The sequence below is a fragment of the Lutzomyia longipalpis genome, chromosome 3 (assembly GCF_024334085.1).
Source record: "Lutzomyia longipalpis isolate SR_M1_2022 chromosome 3, ASM2433408v1".
In the NCBI taxonomy this organism is placed as follows: domain Eukaryota; kingdom Metazoa; phylum Arthropoda; class Insecta; order Diptera; family Psychodidae; genus Lutzomyia; species Lutzomyia longipalpis.
The window spans coordinates 27,414,395-27,436,959 of record NC_074709.1 but is presented as its reverse complement, the minus strand read 5'-3'; the positions used below and the strand labels follow the sequence as shown (position 1 = coordinate 27,436,959).

At 36.2% G+C, this 22,565-nt stretch overlaps 1 protein-coding gene across 3 annotated transcripts; it reads right to left on the bottom strand.

Annotated features, from left to right (window-relative positions):
• Positions 1-13,527: 13,527 nt before the first annotated feature.
• Positions 13,528-22,298, bottom strand: LOC129793569 (plasmanylethanolamine desaturase). Of its 3 annotated transcripts, none has more exons than XM_055833677.1 (7): positions 22,224-22,298; positions 21,015-21,346; positions 20,766-20,925; positions 16,052-16,263; positions 15,756-15,974; positions 15,507-15,676; positions 13,528-14,399 (listed from the first exon to the last, which is right to left on the bottom strand). In XM_055833677.1, exons 2-7 carry the CDS (start codon positions 21,141-21,143, stop codon positions 14,309-14,311), a joined length of 981 nt encoding a protein of 326 aa, XP_055689652.1. In that variant the 5' UTR covers positions 21,144-21,346; positions 22,224-22,298; the 3' UTR covers positions 13,528-14,308. The 3 variants fall into 3 exon arrangements, with proteins under 3 accessions (XP_055689652.1, XP_055689653.1, XP_055689654.1); XM_055833678.1 differs by lacking the exon at positions 22,224-22,298 and adding an exon at positions 21,940-22,078; XM_055833679.1 differs by lacking the exon at positions 22,224-22,298 and adding an exon at positions 22,009-22,024.
• Between the last annotated feature and the right edge of the window lie 267 nt (positions 22,299-22,565).

Here is a 22,565-nt window from a genome sequence, read left to right as displayed (position 1 = left end):
CCACAAAATAGATCTTTTTCTTTGGGTAATTTTGTGCGTTGGTGTTGCGATGAATCCTCTCATGAGAGAGTCAGTGATTGAGCATAAATTCATTGACACAAGCCCAATTCAGTGCAAGGACTTTTCAATTAACCACTCCGCAGCAAATTGCGGTGTTATCCGACAACTTTCAAATGATTGATCACCTTCCGCGGCCACACCAATTGACTACCCATCCCTGAACCCTCTCCCTGGACTTTTGGGGGTGTGTGGTGGGAATTATTAGTCAAATGGACACGATGAATTGAGCTAAAATGATTCATCATAATTTGAATTCACCATAAAACATCCAAGCAGTTTAATTACTCTACTAATGATTTCTTAACTCGCTCCCTTTCGTATACTTATTTCAAGAAGACTCCTTCATCATCCATTCCACGATGGAAGATTCTTTTTCTTCTTTTTGCATAAATTCAAACGAGAAAGTTTCACTCGTGTCATGCTCCAAGCTTCATTAACGCAACTTGTTAGTAGCGATGTACTTTGTTTGACTCCTTTAGAAGAAGCGTGTTACGAGACCTTTGTGGAAAGTTTGTTAGAATTTCATTTTAAACTAGAAGTAAATTGTTGTATTTGAAAGATTCTGCAATGTGTGAAAATGATGAGTTTTCACGTAATAAAGGGATTCTAGAACTTGCTATGAGATTCATACTTTACTGAGAACTTTTAATTATTAAAAAAAAAATATGTTTAAAACTAATGTTCTGTGAAGAATAAGCTGAGAAGCTGAGGAGTTTCGTTAGTAGATATTGAAGAAGGTCCTGGAAGACAGTAGAGCTTTTATTCTCGGAATGGGCTTAAGATTAAAGCTTTTACACAACCCTTGTTTCACCTCAAAGCTTCTTAAGCTTCTTTTATCAATATTCAATCAATGATTTTTAGGTCAAAAAATATATAAACAAAATTCCTATATAGCACTGAGCTTTCCAGCAGTACAAATTTCACAACCCTGACACAATTACAATGTAAACGGTGGATGGAGTTTTCTTTCCAATCAAAAATCCATCAAACAAATTAAAGTCTCATCAATTTAAATGTCCTTCCAATTGTAACATTTCGCGGGAGTTAATCCATTTAAATATTGAAATAGCTCTTTTCTTTTCACGTAAACATTGTACATAACATACACAAAAGCTCCCCCACAACAAAGCCCATCATCGCTGGCGTAGCTTTATTTGAAAAGGGGTTTTTCGTGAAAGTCCCAAATGAGAATAATAAAAGAGAGAAAATGCGTACACACCAATTTATATAATAATATTAGAATGGTTGCTGGAGGAAAAGGCATTAAGTGAATTTCTCACGAAGACGCGAGTTGGCACCCAGATTTAATTCATCATGTCATTTGCCCACAAACGCGTAAATTCCCTTCTTTACCCATTACAATACGCGCTGTGAGAACATTTTCGCCTTTTTCACACACAATGGTGCACATTGATAAGCCCCCTACCCCCCTAAAATTTGTGGCAAAAGCGCACGTAGAAAAGAAAAGAGAATGAGAGAGAAGAGACCTTTCCGGTTCTCACACTTTCATCAAGAACATTTTCCTTCTTATACTTTTTTTTCTTATTCTTTTGACACGCTTTCTCAGGGACAAGAAAATTAAAGAGTTGATGAAGAATTTTCGAGCTTTATGGTGGCACTGCGGAGGGACTTTATAGCCCAGGCGACTTTTTCTTTCTCACGGGGTGAGACTTTTTGTGGAGAAAAGTCTGTTATGGGCAATTGTAGGAAGTGAAGAAAGACGTGTTTTTTTTTTTCAGTGGAGCATTCTCTTTGAGAAACTTCTTTTTTGGCTTCAACTTCTTGTGCCTTTTGCCTCAAGACAATGAGAATTAGTGTCACACTCTTTTCACTCTGTGACACAGCAAACGGGATGAAATCATCTTCTTCATCAAGAGTTTCAGTGTGAAAACGTCCCACGAAAAGTTGATGGAATGCAAATAAAAGTTTGTTAGAATTTCTTCATATAAAGAAAATTTTTTTTAATCTTCTTTTGGGGACTTTTCCTTCTCTCTTTGGGTGAGAAGAAAACAAACTGAAGACTTTGCTGGGAGCTCTGAAAGTTTCAAATTTGATTTTTTTCTCTCCGCGTGTTGGGGAAAAGTGTTGCGGTGGAAGTTTTGTGGTAAATTGGTTAAATTGCTTTTCTATAAACTTTTCATTAATTGATATTTGTTTGTTGGGGAAGAAAAACTACTAAAGCCCCCACTTTATTATGCAAAAAGAGCAATTAAAATTCAAATTAAATTTTATTCTGTTTAGAGAGAAAGTATTATCTACTTGAATGGATAATAGTTTCAATGAGATATATAACATGTCCATTTAATTAAGGTATATATATATATATATATATTGACAATGGCAATATTTGCCAAATTCAATTGAGATTCCAATTCAATATTGTGGTCCATTATCATATCTCGATTGCCTGGCAAATTGTAACAATATTTGCTCAAAACACGCTAAATTCAATTCTCCGAGTGAAATGGTCTGTTTATCTTCATCTGTATTTATGCAATTAATATCACAACAAAAGGACATTGGAGAAATTTTCCAATTGAGTTCTATATAATCCCAACCCCATGAGACCCACAAAGCAGGGGAAGTATGAGAAGAGTAGTTCCCGCCCCTCTTTAGATTGTGTTGATAGCAATTTTGGGATTCAGCTGTGAGCTCTTTCCGTGCTAAAGGGAAGCTCCCTCTTCGAGGACATCACAGTGAGGTGTGAAGAATTTTTCATATCTCCTCACTCAGTCTCTTCCTCCACACTCACACAAATATTAGCATTTTCACCTCACAGAGAGATTACGACGAAGGGTATAAATAAGAAAGGTTATATGGCGCAGGGTTAGATTTTTTTCTACAGGGTTGTGGATTCTTCAAGCGGTGTGTGTGGAAGGTATATAAATGGCAAATTCAAATTTAAGGACTGTATTACGTTCATCCATTCATCATTCAATAGAGCTCTCTTTCGCATTTTATATCCCACCAGACACACACACTTTAACGAACAAGAAAAAAGCTCCGATTTTTGCAGAAGCTCCGCAAAGACCAGAAAAGGACTTGAGGGTATGGGGCAGTATTGCTCCATCGATCACTCACTGAATCTTCTCACTTCAGTTTCGACGATAAGGCCCCAAAAGATTTCCAGGGGCCGTCCACTTGTGAAAAAAAATAATAGCCCAGGAAAAGAGAGAAAAATGGTGGTCAAATGGTTTTTGTGCCCGGAAATTCATGATAAAAAAAACTCTTTAATAAAAGTCTTCTTCACATCATCTTATGAGACCACCTGGATGTGATGGATACTCAACTCAGCTATAAAAGGGAAGAAAATTATATATATATCCTCCCTGGTGTGCTTTTTAATTACATCCAACTCATGGGGATTTTTTAATGAGAATGAGTAGCAAAAAGCTCAAGTGGAGATGACTTTTAGGGAATTTATAAAGGACAAAGGAGAATGAATATTAGTTTGCTGTCTTCCACACAACACTTTATAGCATCTTGTGTGGTTTTAATTTTGAAGGATTTCATTTTACTTCTATTGTTAGGGAGCTTTAGTTTAATGAAATTCTTTCAATATACTTCTCATTAAAAAACTTAAATTAAAAAGATTTTTAGGGACAAAATTAAAGTTATTTTAGGGAGCTCATCAAGAGGCATTTAACTAAATGAAAATAATTTATTTATTCGGAATATTTATTTATTTATGCGGGAATAATTACTGATAATCGACTTATTCAGGAATAATCCCTCAAATATTCGAATTATTTTAAAAAAATTTCTAAAAATTCAGATTATTTGTTTCAATTCTCATACTTTTTTTTTGTAAATAATTGAAATTTCTCAAAGCTGCATAAATGCATAAATTATACAATTTCTCAATTTTATAAATGCTACGAATCTCCCTGAGCTTTTATTCTACTTAAGGAACATTGAATATTTAATTTACATTAGCTAATTTTCTTGTAACAAATTCATTCATTTAATGTATATACCTAAACGCCTACAACAAGAACCAGACAAACTTCTAAAAGTCCCTCCCAAGACGAAGAAAGGTCTTTCATATCTAATGATGCTCAATGGCAAAATTAAAAGCTCCCTTGCAGTCTTTTCTTTCGTGGTGAAACATCGTAAGCACTTCATAGATTATTCAGCATAATATATCTCTATTTTCTCCTTCTATTATCTCGCCCCCCATCGACGTCATATTGAAAAGCATTTAGACAGCTGCTGGAAAATCCATTTCAACTCCTTCTACATACATATATAACACAAAGTCCATCATAAATATTTTCAGAGCTTTTTGGCATTGAAGGTTTTCATCAATTTGTTATAAATGTAATTCGCTTGTTGCATTCTGTGGCCAATGATTTCACGGGAAAATCTTATAAATTTCTCAGTTCATTGCTTCTCCCTTTTCTCCTCTTTCTCTTTCTTTTTTTTTTTGAAGAAATTCAATCAACTTTTGCACAACATTGTGCCCAAATTGAAAATCTTCTTTTGCCTTGAATATATTTATTATTATCTCCCCATAGACGTAATAACAGAAATATCGTCATCATTATCCTTGCGCATTTGTCTCTCTTTCTCTTTTATTATTATAATCCCTATAGAAGCGACTTCTTGCTGGGTACTACACTTTGGGAGAAAATATATTGAATTTTTTTCTCTCATTAATTGCCTTTGTACTTTTTGCATGGACGAGCTTTTCTTGGTTATATACAAGACAAGAAAAAAAAAGCTCGTTGAGAGAAAATTGTAAAGACTTAAGTGAATTTTCTGGTCCGGGAAAATTGTCTTTGCTTTTGTGAGATACGAAATTAAAATTTAATTACAGCGCACAAATTTAGCTCTATGGGGGTAAAAGAGAATATCCTTGTTGGTATAGAGAAGACTTCGCGGTAAATTAGCCTTTGATTGCCACACACACTCTTTCGTCTGACGGTGACTTTCTCTCTGCACCGAGCCAAAGTTCATTTTCTTTAATCCTCCACGTGCGCACCACGGGGTTAGTATCCACAGATGGAGCTGAACTTTATTTCCTTCCTGGATGGTGGAGGAGAAACGAAAAAAAAGTGAGAACCCCCCAAACTTAATCCACGAAGCGCCAGAATATGAAAAAGAACTAATTTTAAAAACGTCCGCAAAAGTTCAACGTCGAAAAGTCTGCACGATGCACAACTTTAGAATTTTCCCCCGAATGGCATAAAGGGTGTGAAAAAAGAAAACCAATAAGGTATGGAAAAATTCTCTGAATGTAAAGTATTTTGTGGGTAAACAAGGGGCACGTCAGGTGCAGCCACATAGGGTGCAGCAACCTCCAGATGCATGAGTCGATATAGGAATAAATATCTCATGCATTTTCATCAATGGGATTTTGTGTGAAAAACTTTCTGACATATTTCCCAATTCACCTTCAATTCAATTGCATGTTCACCATTGAATTTTCAGACACACGAAAATGCATTCGCATTCATCGGGGGGATTTATCGAAATGTGCTATGAGGGATTGGAAACGTTCCCACCACCTTTTCAAGCAATAAAATATTGTGCAACACAAAAGGGCTAGAATGCAATCATATCGCTCTTCTGACACCTTTCTCGCTGTCATTCATATGGAATGAAACTCATTCAAAACCCCTTCTTAGTATGAGAATTGGGTGCTATGGAGGGTGGGTGAGGGGGGGGGGGTGCAAGAAAATTGTGGTGAAAGGATTTTCATAAGAATCCCACCCACATCCCAAATAAAAATATAGAATGAGGTATTTGTGGGAAATAAATTGAATTGAATTGAAGTGAAAGAAGAAAAACCCTGAAATGCCCATCAAATTTTCAATATCAGAGTCTTAATCATGCATAAATATACATCTATTTATGTAAACTTTGCATCAAAGCTCCACCCACAATTATTCCGAAGGAGCGCCAAGTGCAAAGTTCTTTCAAATAGGGCATAATTATTAAAGTTTTATCTCTTAAAAAATTAATATTCATTCAAACGAAAGAAATTAATTAGGATATGCAACTTTTAAGTTAAAATAACAGCGAAAGGGTAACGAGGTGGAAAAATAAATGCAAGAAAATGTAGCGAGAGCTTCCCGTGTAGAAGCCACCAAGTTACATTTTACTGTAAATTTTGCATAATTGTTAGCTGCTCGAAGAGTTCCATCTCTTCTCAATAATGATGTATTGAAGTGAAAAGCTCTCTGTGAGCTTTTTCGTCCGGGATTCCCCTTCTCTTTCCACCCAAAGCTGCGGAGCCGCGCATGTAAAATGTAAAAGGCATGAAGAGACAATTTCTTTATCCACAATCTGCGTGGTGACTCCCCTATTTTTTTTTCTCTCCATCCTGCCCTGTCATCCCCCTGCAGGCCAACCCCAGGATGGAACAGCGTCCTTTCGCATGTACCTTAAACACATAAAAGGCAGCGAGAAAACATTATGTTCAATTTACGACGGGAACCCATTAAAAACATTATTTCTGTGTCCAGTAGCCGTGAATGGTTGCACAGAGAGAAGTCCTGAGGACGATATAAAACATTTTCACTCTGACGAGCTTTCAGCTGGGGTTGGATGGGTAAATGGGACTAAAATAAGAATTATATTGACGATAAATCTAGCTCGGTTCCTCTCTGGGCTGAAGTCTTCCCACCCTCCCGTGCCACTTCTTGTGTTTCTCGAGGCATCATTTTTTTCCTCATCACGCAGGACACGCACTCTGCAGCGAGGACGGTGGCGGAAGGACTCCATCGTCGAGTGAGATGCCAAAAAGGGATACTCCAGGGTAAATTTATTCATCTAATGAGTAGAAACTTGGGAAAATGGAGAATCTCCTGTGTCAAAGAAAGAATTATTGCTGCCAAGAAGTGTATGCGTGGTACGCGCACTTGAGCTTTTTCCTCACGAGCTTTTCCATCCCCTTTTACATTTTTTTCCCTCTAGAATCCTCTAATTAACTCCCGCGAATGGGCAATTGAAAATTTTATTGGGAGGAAAAATTTACATAAAAGAGGAAAATAGATAAAAGAGGGTTCATTGAAAAGAAATTCAATTTAATTTACTTTATTTTTTGGTTTAGCATTTCAAAGTAAGGCTTTTTGAAAAGTTTTCCCAGTAAACAAATTATTGAGCCAGTGTAAGCTCAATTATTATTGATTGATCATCTACGTCGATCTAGTTGATCTCAGGTCAATTCTGGTTGCTCAATAATTGATCATCTATTCGGACATACATATGTACATTGACTCAATATGACACTATCACTATTGATTCAATTATAACTCAATCATTTATTGATCATGGATTGACCATTTATTGTTTTTCAATTTTGTATCAATCAGTTTGTTAATTTATGCTCAATTATTGAACAATTAATATTGAGAATATCAATATTGAGTCAATTTTAACTCAATCAATATTGATAATGGATGGATCATCTGTTGAACAAAAATTGTTCTTCGAAATTCTTATCAATTTATGTTCAATCAGCGGTCAATACAATCAATTATATTGATTGAAAATTAAGCGATTATTATCTATCAATATGATTGACCAACTACTGACTGATTATTGTTTATCAATCTGATTGATCAATAGTTGATCATCTATGCGGACCTACATAATATTGAGCTCAATAATTGATAAATGGTTGGGTTGTTTTATGAAAAAAAAAAATTAAATTGTGTACCAATTACTTTCTAAGGGATGGTCACGTTATTTTGGAAACTCGGGGACTTTCAAGAGCGATTTTCAAGCCAATTTTTAAACCAAAATTTTGAAATCTGTTTGCACTCTTGTTAAATGGCCAAATACTGATAAGAATTCAGTATTTTTGATTTAGAAAATAAATTTTTGTGCTCAAAAAATTTATTTGAAATTCTCACATTTTGGCGATTTTGTTCCTGTAGAGTTTCCAAAATAACGTGACCATCCCTTAGATTATTCAAGGAAAGTTCACATCCATTTTATTAATGTGAGTGTTTGAACTCCTCTCACACACCCATCTTGAATTTAATTGCAACAATATTCAAACAGTATAAATTACCTGGAATATAGAGCAAATCCAATTGTGAAACGATATGGTTTTACCAAGAATAACAATATTGCAACTAAAATTATAATTATAGTTTTCTACGTTTCTCGAAATTCTGAAGTGATCCTTGCTTTACATTCACAACCATATTGAGTTCCATCCTCACCAAGAATATAGAATTTCCTTCACATATGTACATAGCTTTACATATAACGTGAATGAATGCCAATCATGAATATCATTTTGCAGTTACACAAAAGAGTGCAACCCTTCCCCCTCAATATAGCGTCAAATAACTCGAGGAATATGGGTGCGTCAATTGCATAAAGTCATCTGCCATGGAAGCCAAATGGTTATATGCTTCTGGCATTTCTCCGTTGCAATTCATCAATGTGGTTTCACTGCCGTGATAATTGCGTGTCACCTTTCAACACGGGAGCTTTACAACAATGTACATTCATTTTCACGAGAAGAGAAATCCCCCAGCCATCGCTCAACAAATTGCCCTCTTCCTCTTGTGCGGTTCAGCTGAGCTTCCCTTTTATCACACATAGATGGGGGATGAGGCGGGGGGTTGCACATTAGGTGAGAGGTAGAGCAATTAACACGAGACAGGGAAATACATGAGATCAATGGCGATGAATAATTAATATGGTTTCATAATCAATTGCCATTCGCAGTGAAAGTGTAGAAAATGCTTGGTGAAGGATTCATCGTGGCGTGATTTATTGGCAACATTTTTCACTTTATTGATGCTCTTCGCGCCCCTAGTACGACGACGGGGGCAGGGGGTAGGTGATAAATGGGGAATATTTCACTCCTAAACGACTTTATTTCACTTTCACATATCACGCCATCACTGGTTCGGAGGAGTGGGATTGTTTGAAATCACAGGTTTCCCTTTTAGAGCGCCATGCTAGGTTATTAAGCCGCAAGAATTTCTCGCACATATTCGATGAACTTTTATGCCATTAGCGTGGGAATTAAAATGTTAATTTTATTTGTTTCAATCCTTTGTTGGTTGATTTTTGCGGGAAAATTTGCAATAGAACATTTTCCTTTTTCCTGGATTTTCCTATGGATCATTTAATTTTTTTAGGCTTTCAATTAGTTTTCTGCTGATTGTCTATATTCTACTGTAGAAGAAAATTTGAAAATTTGTAGGAAGTTTAGGAAATTTGAAATTTGATGGGAAGTTTTGTAGCACAACATTTCCCTTCCTTTGGCTTTTATTTTTGAACATTTTCAGCAATTTTTTACTGCGATTTTGCACAGAATATTCGTAGAATAAATTTTTTTTCCTCTATTGAATTGTGAATAATTTTCTGTGAGTTCTTTTAGCAATTCTCTGGTGGTTTTTAGCAGGAAAATTTGTATCACAACATTTCGCTTTCGCTCAACTAACTGATTTTATCGGGAAAAGCTACAACATCGCTTTCCCTCGTCTTATAATTTTTTTAGCATATTTTGCTGTTTTTGGCGGGAAAGTTTCAAATATAACATTTTCTTTTCCCACGGAGTATTTTTATGTCTAAACTTTCAGCAATTTGCTGATTTTGGCAGTAAAAGCAGCAACAAAGCTTTGCATTTTCATTAGAATTTTTAGCATTTATTTTTTTCTATTATTGCCGGGGTTAAGCACAATATCTCTCATTCCCCAATTTTACTATAAATAATATTTTAAACTGAATTTGGCGGGAAAATTTCAAGCTCCACATTTCCCTTTCCCTGAATTTTGATTAATTATTTTGAGCTTAATAAATAAAATAAATCTGGAGACACTTATTGAGATCTTTCAGCAGAGCAAGAGAATTAAAAATGCTCCTTCAATGGCCTTAAGGACTTTTAGACCTCATTCCTGCCACATCTACTATACAACAAAGCCCATAGAATATGTCATGAGAAGTGAAATTCACGATGAAAGTGCAAAAAGTTCTCTCAATTTATTGATTGATTTTTGTGAAAAGTGATGGCTTTTATTGAATCATCATCAACGTCTCATTGACTCCTTGTCATTTCACTCCCTGTGAGTATTTGATGGACAAAATTATCTTTTAAGAGATGGTCTCTTCTTGAAATTCATCCCAGTTAGAAGCTGTGTGTGGGTTGAATTTCAAAATTTTTCCCACAGTCATTGGTCACACTGTGAGGAGGATTCCATGGCAAAAAAAGCAATTGCCCATCGCCACACTTTTACTCCAATTCATTCACCACCCTCCAGGATACGGAAGATTCACTCTGCAGCATGCCTTTTGGCGTACAGAGCTTCGAGAAAAGGGAAAATTTCGTGTGGGTCACGTTCGCGCACTTCCACAAGAAGCTGTGTGGAGCTTTCGGAGGGCGAGTCATTTGGACTTAATGTCATTTTACGATGTGACTCCCCCAGGAATGGTTATTTAATCACCTCGTGACCTTCGACAGTCACATTTCAACCCTCGCAGACATTTATTGCCCATTTATTTGTCTCCCACCTTCTTTTCCTTCCTCTCTCTCTTCATGTAAGGTGGATCCTTTCACCTCCTCCCCATTCAGTGAAAGATATGTATGTCATTTTGCAATTTATTGTAAAAGCTTTCATGATGTGAAAATTTTTATATAGTAATTTTTCTTCGATTTCTTGAACAAAAGAGAAAGCTTTTAAATTGATAAAATTGCCCTAATCAATTTTTAATCAAACTCACCGCAATATTCCTTCTTTGAGTAATGAAAATATTTTATTTAAATGACAATTAAATGAGGAAAATTAAATTTTTTCATTAAAAAAAAAACAATTTCAGACCATACTTCTCTATTAAATTGAATTGACTGAAACAATATTTTTTTGAACAATAAAAATTCAAATTAAATAAAATTTAATAACTTTTCATACCCGGAAGCAAACATGGAAAAGAAGCGCATAGAGAAAGTCACAGAGTTCGACAATGAAAAAAAAAATGTGCTGTAAATTATGTCGATGATGTGAATCAATTATCGTGGTAAAAGAGGTGGGCGCGAAATGGCCTTTTATTGTGTTCTGACCATTTGATACAGTCAATTGATTTTCAATTTTCTCGGGGTGATGTTTACAAATTAAAATGGCAACAGCGAAAACCACGCGCTACATTGTTTAATTGTCTGGCAAATTGCAAGCTGGCGGTTGGTTTTGCAATTAAAAATCCAACACTAAATGACACCCCCATGCCTACGTCATTGGCCCAAAGGCTGGTAGAGGGTGCCGAAATCACGATGGGTGGTTGTAAATCACGGAGCTTTTTTATGTGTAGATGTGTCTCCAAATGGGATAATTGAGGGGGGAGAGCTATTGGCAAATTGTGGGGCAAAAATGGGCAACTAAAATCCTACTAAATGCCTGACTAAATGCGTTTGTTTTGGCCTTTTTTTCCACATGAAAATGGTGTGGGGGACACCACTCGTGCTCAATGTCAAGCAATATTTTATATAAGATATGCTATCACGTCCAGTTTAGAGCTTTTTTTTGGAAGATAAAGTTTAAATGGAAAGCTTTTGCGATTTTTTATGTATTTCAAAGGGAAAGCTCTGCGGAATTTTCATTTGGTATGAAGTGGAGTGAGAGTGGGTTACAGGGAAGATACTTTTCGCTATACAATAAAGAAATGATCAGCTGCAGGATGTTCTGCGTGGAAAAACAATTTCCTCATCCTCACGCACAAGAAGACAAGACGCACAGCTGGACTCAATTTGTGTGACTCAAGTTGTATAAGGAGTGATGTTGTGAAATTATTGGATTTAGCTGGAGATTTCCATCCAGCAGGAGAAACGTGGCGCCTCGAGAGAAGGATGAAAGGAGGCACAAAATTTGGGTCAGGATGTGAAGTTAATTAATTTTGATTACCCTCCTTTTTTGCCTTAAATGAGATTATTTCGCATTGCAAATTTAATTAGAATCCCAGACAAACATGCAAATTCTCCAATGTACTTTGCAGAATCTACTAAAGGGTCTCTCTCTATATTGATTTATGTATCTGCACGATGAAATTTGCGCCATTTAATCATTTGTAAGCAAGCCACCATAATCAATTCCATCCTCATCATTTTCTCCTTTGCCCCCCTTTCTCCTTCTTTCCCTTCCCACACCCGTTTTCCTTTAAGTATCGATAGCAAATTAATATTCTGCCTATAATACCCTGATCATCTATGCCAAGCACGCATTTAAAGTACCCTCATGAAGTGGGGAGAAGGCACACAGCACAGAGAACATCTGGGTCATTATGTTGAGGTGTTTCAGAATTAGGTCATATTTTGCTTATTACCTCAATAAAAAAGTACAGAAAAAAACATTTCACTGCATGTTCTCTTCCACCAAGTTATAAGAGCTAATATATTGCTAAATTTGCAATTTTGAATGCCTCTAAATTGCCTCGTTTGCAGAGATAAGTAAACTATTTGCGGTCAACCTTTTGACCCAACAAGGGGCTTTTATCTGACAAAAGCTCTGTATTTTTTTTTGCTGGAGATTACAGAATGTTTCTTAATATTTAAGAATCTCCCAATATTTCGTATTTTGTTAATAATAATATCTTCGATTATTTAAACGAATAATTATCGTTTATTTATTTGTTTGTTTTGAATCCGTTTATTCTTAAAATTTTCCATTTAATTATTCCGAATAGTTCCTTTACAAAAGAATCGAATTTTTGAATATTTTTCACTCAGATAACCACCCCTTACTTTACCATTTGCCTATTGCAACCTCGAAGGTATATTGAGAACATTTTAATTTGCAATTCAATACGTCTATGTGGACCTTGGCAAGGCACATATTTTCACTTCCTTCTTGTTTGTGGACCAAACACACAAACTGCACACTTGACAAACACACCGTACCGTGCATCCATGCATCTCTTCGGGTGTGGCAATTTGTCCAAATCAACAACCCACCCACCTTAACCATGCTAAATTACCTGCCGTGCTGAAATGGATTTTTTTTTCCTGGCATTGAGAGCGATGCATTGATGGGATTGAGCCAATGTGTTGGCTTCCTTTCGAGGCCATTTTGGGAATTACTTGCTTACATACAATTCCTCTTTTCATAGGAAACGTGAGAGAGATAATCCATCAATTCGCCATCGAATTTTCATGGGAAGTTCTGCGAAAAAAAATCCAATTCCAAGGATTCGAAGCAAATTCTCCAGAGAGGAGAAGTAGTTGCAAACTGAGGTGTTGCATCAGTTTGGGCTGAATAAAAGGTATGAGAGGGTGGGAAAAGGGATTGGGGGGAAAACACCTATCATTTTTGTTTATTTTCCATCTATCAATTTGTTGCAATAAATAACAAAGAGAAAGAAATATAATATTCACAAAATAGATAATTTTGCAGTGAATCAGATGAAATGTTGCAATAGGAGGGGGTGAGTGAGACCAAGGAGGGACGGTAAATGGAAATATGGCGGGATATTCCTTTTTTTATCCAAAAATAATTGACAAAAATGATAATTTTAGCGAGAACAATGATTAAAATTTCTATATTCAGTGCAAATTTTAATATTATGTATAACTAATTTATTTATAATAATGCTAATTATATTTTATTTATAATTAAAAGTGGTCCCAAAAAAATTGTATTGCCACAGCAGAATATAAATTACACAACAAATTATGATTAAATATTGTAGAAAATTTTATCAATGACTTCCAAATCTAATATCTCTTATTTATCTTCCATTTCCACAACATTTGGTTTGTTGTTTTCATTCGAAATTAATTTAAATGTAAATTGGCACTCAAATAATTTTTTTAAACGGACTTAAATGTCTTTTGTTGATTTTAATTTAGTCTAATGTGCACTACATTTTTGTTAATTTTGTCTTTTCTAGACGTTTAAAAATAATTAAAAAAAAAATAATAATAAAATAATAATAAAATAATTTTCCTAATGCAAAAAGCAATTTTTGAGTGCCAAATTTTCACCCAATTAATTCATCCAAATGACAACAATTTCCTATTTTATGCAAAAGCTCATATTTTTAAATGTTTACTTTTTATTTCTCTTCCCAAAATATGTTTTATTTTGTATTTAATCAAAACCCGTAGACCATCTTTAATTATCAAATTGTTATTAGCACCAAAGTTTGGGGATATTTTGCATCCTCCATGCACCTACCCCCAAATAGCCTTCACAAAGCTTTAAAGCTCATCAATTTCCATGTGTTTTGTTGATAAAAGACGAAAAAAGAAAGAAAGAAGAATATGGCATTGCAGCATAAAGGTTATAACACCTCACTGACTCTTCTGCGCCCACTTCATGTCATCATCCCGTGGTCGGCATCCCGTTGTGTATTCAATTACATTCTCGAGGCACGTCCAAAATCTACGGAAATTAAATTTAATGTTAAAGCACAAAATGGAACACAACATGGTACAAAACTTTCATTGCGAAGAAGTTTCTTCTGAAAATTTCCCCCAAAACACACTTTTAGGGGGAAATGGGAGCTTTTTTTGGGCTTTACTTTCTCTCACACAAATTGTCAGTTGGTACACAGTTTTTCAAAGGGGGCTTTTAAGTGCTTTTTTGCATAAAACCTTCTGAAACTTCTTTTGTAATCAGGAGAGATTATTTTTTTTATGTTTAATCCCCCTTGAAGTGGGGGAAATTCAAAAAGACTATTTTCAAGCTAATAAATTACCTACATAAAAAATTGTCTAAAATTAGATAAGAAACGTCGAACGTTGGAAAATAAAAGAAAAGTGTTAAATAATTGAAAAGAAATGTCAAAATTTCGAAAAGCTACAAAATACTTTCAAAAAGAAACGTCAAATGTTAGGAAAGAAATGTCAAACTTAAAAAAAAACGATCGTAAAGTCAATATTAGGAAAGAAAAATTGAACGTTTAAATACAAATTTAGAAAAAAAAGTCAAATCATTGAAACAGTCATAAAACGTTATATAAGGAATCTCAAATCGAGGGCTGCATTGTAAAACCGGCTAAGTAGGTTCGGAGCTCATACCGACTTAGCCGGTTTTACAATGCAGCCCTCGAAATGTTAGATAAAAACGTCAAATGATAGAAACGAATTGTCAAAAATACTTCAAAGGAAAGTCAAAACATTTCTGTACTAAAAATTCCAAAATCAAATATTTTAACAATTCTATATAAAGATTTAAGCAGAAATAAAAGAATTTCATCCTTCAAACATTCAAGAAAAAATGCCTAAATCGTAACGTATTTTTTGTAAATTTTTTTTTTTTTTTAATTTCTAAGCTAAAAATAAAATAATTGATAAAAACTTCCCTCTAATTCACCATTTATCCACCCTTTTGGTGTAGAGAAAAAATGTATGCAATTCACGCAGCAGGAGCTTTTGCCTCATAGTCAACGCCAAAGTTATGTTTGCATATCAGGACAAAAAGTTCTTTTGCAACCCTCCCTTATAATGAAAAAAAACTGTATGAAGAAGAATAAACTGGGGTACAAACCTAATTTTCTCAAGTGGCCAATTGAGCCATCCAGTTGTTATGCAGAAATATGTTTCATGCGGTGCCACATGGTGGATGCGATGATGCCGCCTGGGTAGCATAATGTGGTAATCCTGCATAAGGATCACCCACTTTGGTAGGCCCCAGTATGTGTGTGACCATTTGTGAATCTTCCAGAGAAAGAAATGTTGAGACAATTTGAGTTATGAGCAATTGCATGGGTGGGTGGGTGTCTAATCAAAAACTCACTTGATTGGTCATTGCGACGAAGATTGAACACAAAAAGAGATACGCACTGAATGCAAATTCTTGCTGAATCTCAGCCTGAGTGCGACTGAGGAAGTTGTACGCCAACTTTCCCAGAATTGGAATGGCTATCATGAAATTGTCACCATTTGTCTCGATAAAATCATGTCGTGTGATGGACGTGGGATCGATGTGATGCTCCCGGAAAGGCCTCAGGAAATTCTGCAAATGAAAGTGTTTCACATGTTGTCTGAGGTGCTAAAAGGACAATGTTTTGAGTGAGATCTCGGGGCTATCACCTTGCCAATGATTGGTAGGTCCACAGAACCCCATGTATCAGCTGCCCAATGCACCAGACCGGATCCAAAGTCTGCCGTCAGGATACCACAGAGAGCTGCCATAATTACAATGCTGATTCGCTCGAAATGAAAATGCCTCACAATGAGGTAGAGATTGAGGAGCATCAGGCTAATGCAAAGCCACACACAGATGACTTCTTGGCTGCGTTTTCCTGCAAGGAGGAAGAGAGAAATTATTTAATTTCCTTAATAAGTTAAATTCTTTCAGATAGATAAACAAATCAATTAATTTAGAATTTCATTGAACGGAATTTATTAAATAGAATTAATTGAATATAGAGCTTTTAAGCTTTCCTGCATTGAGAATCATAAATTTTTTTAATAAGATTAGAAACTGATTATTGATTTAAAATCAATTAAATAAATTCAAAAGTTTTTCTGCGTTGTAAAATATAATAAGAAACGTAAAATGAAACTTACAATCCACTAAAAAAAATCTTATTCAAACTCCTCATTCCACGAAATTTCAATTAAATAAAACTTTTACGGTGAATTTTAAATTTAATGAAGTTTCTTTGGTTCCACTAGACATGAACAAAGACGTTCATTCTTCAAATATATACCTTACAAATTTTAGCCGCAAGAATAAAGCAAAAGGCAAGATCAATAGTCAATTGATCTCTTTACTTTAAACTTCTCCCCATCAGTTATGAATATTTAAATCAATTCTCAAGACATTCCTCAAGTTTTCTCTTCATTGGAAGAAAATGAATTTATTTAAGTAGAATTTTAATCAATATTAAAATTAAAAATTCAAAAAGGTGGAATGATGCAAGAAAGGGCTCCTGTAATTATAGGACTAACTCATGAAGGAGGTGGGAAAGAAAGAAAAGGAAAAACAACATTTTTTTTGTTGAAAAGTTTTATGTCCTTCTACGTTGTCTGGGTGGTTCGCACGTTGCAAGTCACGGTGTTTAAATGAAAAGTAAATAAATTATTAAGGAAATACCCCATGTGATTGAGACACCTGTCTCACAGGTGATGGTGAGGGTGGTCAGGTGATGGCATGAGGTGACAAAGAGCGTCCAATTGCAGCGTCTAGAGCTGAACCTCATTAAATGTGAGGGAGGGGGGATAGCGTGGTGCCATTAATATGTAAAATGTGGGAGTTGGATTTTCCACGATAAACCTTGAAATATATAAGAGGGTCCGTCGTATATATTCTTTCAACAGGGTGGATCGTCATCGCAGGTTGTGCCAATGTTTGTTTTCAGACTTTATCACCGCGTGAGACGTTTCTCGGTGAAAAATTCACAACATTCTGCCCCCCATCTTTTTCCGGAATTGTCTGGACAGATTAACAATTTATAATCCATCGAGGATTTTCTCTATACGATCTATGTTACTCACGTCGGCAACTGATACGTATTTTTCCCACAATGTCGCATGAAAATCCCTCACAAACATTCTCACACAACAAACGATGAAAAATGCTTCCAGAATAGAAAGAAAATTCCCCACATATGACGAAATTCATTCGTGCTTTTGCTTAATCTTTGGAAGCTTATTGAAAAAGAGGATTTAAATGCATCAAGAAAAAAATATCATGAATAAATTTTTCATTCTTTCTCTCTTCTGCGGTTTTTCATGGAATATGCGGGGAATTTTTTTTCCTTCAAAAATAGATAAAGAAGTGATAAAAATAAACCAAAAGATATTCACACTGCTGGTGGAAATTTTTATTAATACACCAAAGGGGATTTTCATGGCTATATATAAAGGAAATAACCATAAAGTTTTAACATGTCCCCACGGTGGCCCCACGGGCTTCATTATAAAATATTTTTCTCCGATTTTTTTTCTTTCAAGAGAATATTCAATTCTCTTTTCCTAACATATAATTGGTTTGTTTGAGATTTTTTTTTGACACAGTCTTGAATGGGAGACCTTCGTCGTAATCTTATCACCAAAATTCTAAATATTTCCGCTAAAATCCATTTACTTCAGGAGAGAGATAAGTTCTCAAAATTTTGTATTTTTCCTCGCAAAATTCAGCTATTTAATGAAATTGATGCGGGAAAAGTCAAAAAAGTAATTTTTGGTACCACCAAATAAATGTTTTTCCACCAAATTCAATCAATATTTGGGCAAATGATTTGAGTAAATAATGTGGTGAATGCCTTTGATGTGGGTGGCCCCCAACAATCACTACACCGTCCTCACGCAGAACATACGAGGAAGTTCATTGCCGTAAATGGCATAAATACAAATTTAATTTAGCCTAATCAGCATCCACATGCCGCTCAATGACCCACAAATGACCGAAATGAACATTTAATTGGATTAAATGTTCTAAATGTCTTTGATTATGTTTTTCTTTTGGCCCAAAACTATTTTTAGGAGTGAGATTTTGCGACTCTACCACACATTTTGGGTCACAATATCGTCTCCCTCTCTCTCTCTCTGTGTTGTGGCTATTGTTGCCTCAACATAGAAATGGGTATGCTTCACACCCAAACTCTTCTTTGAAAACCCTCCTCCGCACGAAAATGAAATTGCTCGCAATCATTTTATCGCCAATCCTCCAGCTGAATTCGGTTTGATGTGGAACATACAGAGAAAAAATAAATACACACATCATCGAATTACAAAGAATTCTCACAGTAGAGTCACATGCGAGTTGTGACATCATTTGCTCCAGGTCAAGGTTAACGTGGAAGTTCACGCGACTGTTGAGGGAATCTCCGCACCTGATAAGATTCCGTGACACACGGAAATTGGCATTGATATTGGACTCTTCCGCGCGCAGAAATATTGTGTATGGGATCGATTCAAGAGGGCCTTATAAATTATTAAAAATTAATCTATGGATTTCATTATTTTTGTTGTTATTTAATTTCTTATAAAATATTTTAATTCTTGAGAAAGACTTGACTCAAAATATCTCGTTGTTCTTGATAAATGATTTTTCTTTTTTTTATCTCATCTACCTGATGAAGGACGTAAATATACTCTAAATGTAATTGTCAATCTTTAAGATTGAAGAAAAATATTTCAAGATTTTGTAGAATTTTTTTTTTTGCATTTCTACAAATTTTAAATCGGAAACTTAGGCCAGGGTTCATTGAAACCTCTTTTATAGCTCAATTATTAATCTTAGGACTTTCATATATTTTTCTAAATCTATAAAATCCAAAAATTAATTAAAAATATTAAAGAAAACTCTCAACTTTTAAATAAAAAGAAAATTGATTTTCTTACAAAAATTGAAGTCTGATCCAACTCGTGCTAAAAATATAATTTATTAAACCTAATAAATGGGCAGCGCAGCATAATTTTTTATGTCCCCAAAATTAGATTATTTTTTCCATAAAATCATTTCCGCATTGCCCAACCTTTGGGACATTTTTAGCTGTGTTTCTTTCAGACACAGCTTTTGTGTACCGAGCAAAATCGAAAGTCGTCAGATCGGGCTCAAACTTGGGATGAGCACGAATTAGGGTCCCCACATTCCAAAAAACGTATGCGCCAAAAAAATTTTTTTTCCGGCCGGCCGTCCGTCCGTCCGTCCGGCCGGCCGGCCGGCCGGCCGGATTATAAACTTAAATTGCAAGAGAACGGTGATAGATAGAGACTTGCGGTAAACGGCAAAGTTTAAATATCGACCTGAAGAAATCCGATTATGAGGTCAAATCCACCCCCCCACCCCCCCGTCCGCCATTTTGAATAACCTCAAAATTTTGTTTTCGCTATATCTCAGCCGCTATTATAGCTAGATGGCTGAAATTTTGATATGTTGTAGGGGCCATCAATACCTTTCCAACGATACCTCATTTTCGAAAATCGGTCAAGCCGTTTAGTCAATATGGCCGCCACAATTTTTCATCGAAAATCGATCATAACTCGAAAACGGCTTGACCGATTTTGATCAACCCAGGCTCAAATGAATTGTCTCAACAAGCGCTACAACTCTCTAGAACCTCCGAAGTTTCAAAAGTGACCGCTAGGGGGCCAAAAATCAAAAACAAAATTTTCGATTACTTTTCGATGAATATCTCGAAAACGCCATTATCGATTTGCTTCATTTTTTGATATGTTATAGCTGACCATATTATCTAGCTCCATGCCAAAAATGAAGAAAATCTATGGATCCGTTCTCGAGATATAGCCTTCCAAAGTTGGCATGTCATATCTCGGGTTCTACAAGTCCGATTTTGATCAACTCAAGTGCAAATGAAAGGTTTCGTGAAGCCCTACAAATGTCTAGAACATTGCAAGTTCGAGAAATGACCGCGAGAGGCGCTAAAGTCAAAATCAAAATTTTCGAAAATTTCGAACTCGAATATTTCGAAAATGCCATTATCGATTTACTTCATATTTTAATATATTATAGTTGAGGTTAAGACCTTTCCAACGATAGCTCAAACTCGAAAATCTATGGAGCCGTTCCCGAGATATGGCGTTTTAAAGATTTCTTGGGGGATGACTTTTCAACTTTTCCCGACTTTGCGCGTATTTAAACTAATTCGCGTTGTAGTTTGCTCTCACAAAATTGGTACACTGAAAGAAACACAGCTCCCGTAAGCTTGGTCAGCTTACCCGTACATTTTATTATTAAGGTGTACGTGTGTGTGTTTGGCAAACATTTTTTTTCCCGGGTGGAAAATATTTGTCAGATGATATGAAAGATATAAAAGGGAGATATGCTATTTACCTGAGCTGTAGAGATTAGCCAATTCTTGGGCACCCTTATGCTGTGGCCCCCACCTTGGCCCCTTCTTCAGTTCAACACCACCATTGACCTCTGAATTTGAATTGGGATCATCCTCGGGCATGGACTTTTCCAGAATATCCTGCTCAGTCTTTATTGGGGTCTATTTGGGATGGGAGGAGGGAAAGAAAATTTTGTAATTCAAACTTTTGTCCTTTTACAGGCATGGCCTAAATGTTATATTTGACTCACACTGATGAGGAATGTTGAGGAGATCTTGAGGACAGATGGGTCAGAGGTTGCTTGGGGCACCGAAAGGACTTGCTCCTGTGGCATTCCGTCCAAGCGCCTCGAGCACGGTGGCAACGTGACCAAATCCATGACACTCACGAAGACTGACTGCTGAGCATCTTCACTTTTTTACTACGGGCAGAGGGAGAGGGTGGCGGAGTCCTCTCTATCTAATCGATTTTATGCCAAAATACGAGTCACTTTGTGATAAGGCACACACACCGGGATTTAATTAGAGCCTCAGAACACAGCGCAATAATTCACTTTGTAGGCACTCGTTGATGTTGCTCAAGCTATTGGTAAAAAAAAACGGGCAAACTATCACCGAGAATTCCCACAGACAAGACAGCAAAAAGAGCCGGTATTTGTCCACAACCATCAGGCAGCGCGCGCGGACTTGTGGGTGTTGCTGAGACACAAAAAAGGGCGCAAAAGGAAAAGTGAGGAAAAATCGATAGAATCGGTGTTTGTTTATGTTGCTCACGTAATGCTAAATGTGAGGCGAGAGAGTACATAAAAAATATGTCACGCAAATTATTTATGGAGCCTTCAAGTCGCCAAATTAATGCCTTTTTAGTGCACACACCACATGCTATTCTCAAGAGGATGGAACCCAGTAAAAGGGGCAAGTAATCGATAGAAATTTCTCCTCAATCTCACGCTCTGCTTCCGTGAAACTTTTCCCCAAAAAGCTTTCTCCCCCTAAAGACATGGATCTCTTGAAAATTTTAAACAGATTTCTTCGAAAAGTTTAAACTTGAAGAAATTTTATTGATTTCACGGAGTTTTCCTAATATTTTCTTTTTCTTTCAAAGGGATCAGAATTGATGGAAATCAGGAAAAAATCACAAGGATGGGTGGGTGGAAAAAAGAAGGTCAAACACACCCCTTTTAGCATCGAACCAGCAACAGTTTGTTCATGTGCTCAAAAGCAACCTGAAGCTTTTTTTCTCACTCTCTCTTCGCCGAATTCTTTCACCCAACGCGACTTAGTTTAGTATAGAGATGAATCGCACAAACACCCGCAATGACACGCCTTTTGAGCAACAACAGCACCACACCAAGAGAGATGATGTCACTGCAGAAGCGCGCCGATTTTTCGCAAAAAACCTCACCCTGCGAGGAGCTTTACCCTCCCTTCTCTCCCCCGGAAAGCTCAAACCTACTCACTTTATTATTTAACTTGAAAAGCTCGCCCCACGGTGTCTATCGCCAGCGAACGACAACCATCGACTGCGGACTGCGGTCTGTCTGCGGCCACGAAGGCGCCGCTTGAGCTCGGTTTCGAGCGCAATATCTAAGAATTGATCACGCATTCCCTCGTGAGAGTGTTAAGTCATTAAGCAAACACCGCAGAAGGGGGTTGAGGGAGACCAAAAAGGGGGCACCCCAATTGGGAGAATGTGAATAAAATCAATTCGTTTATTCTCTCTCTTTCAATTTTTTTTTCTATCCCCATTTTGCTCACCCCACGTTATTACACTGATTTGCACCCCTGTGGGTGAATTATTC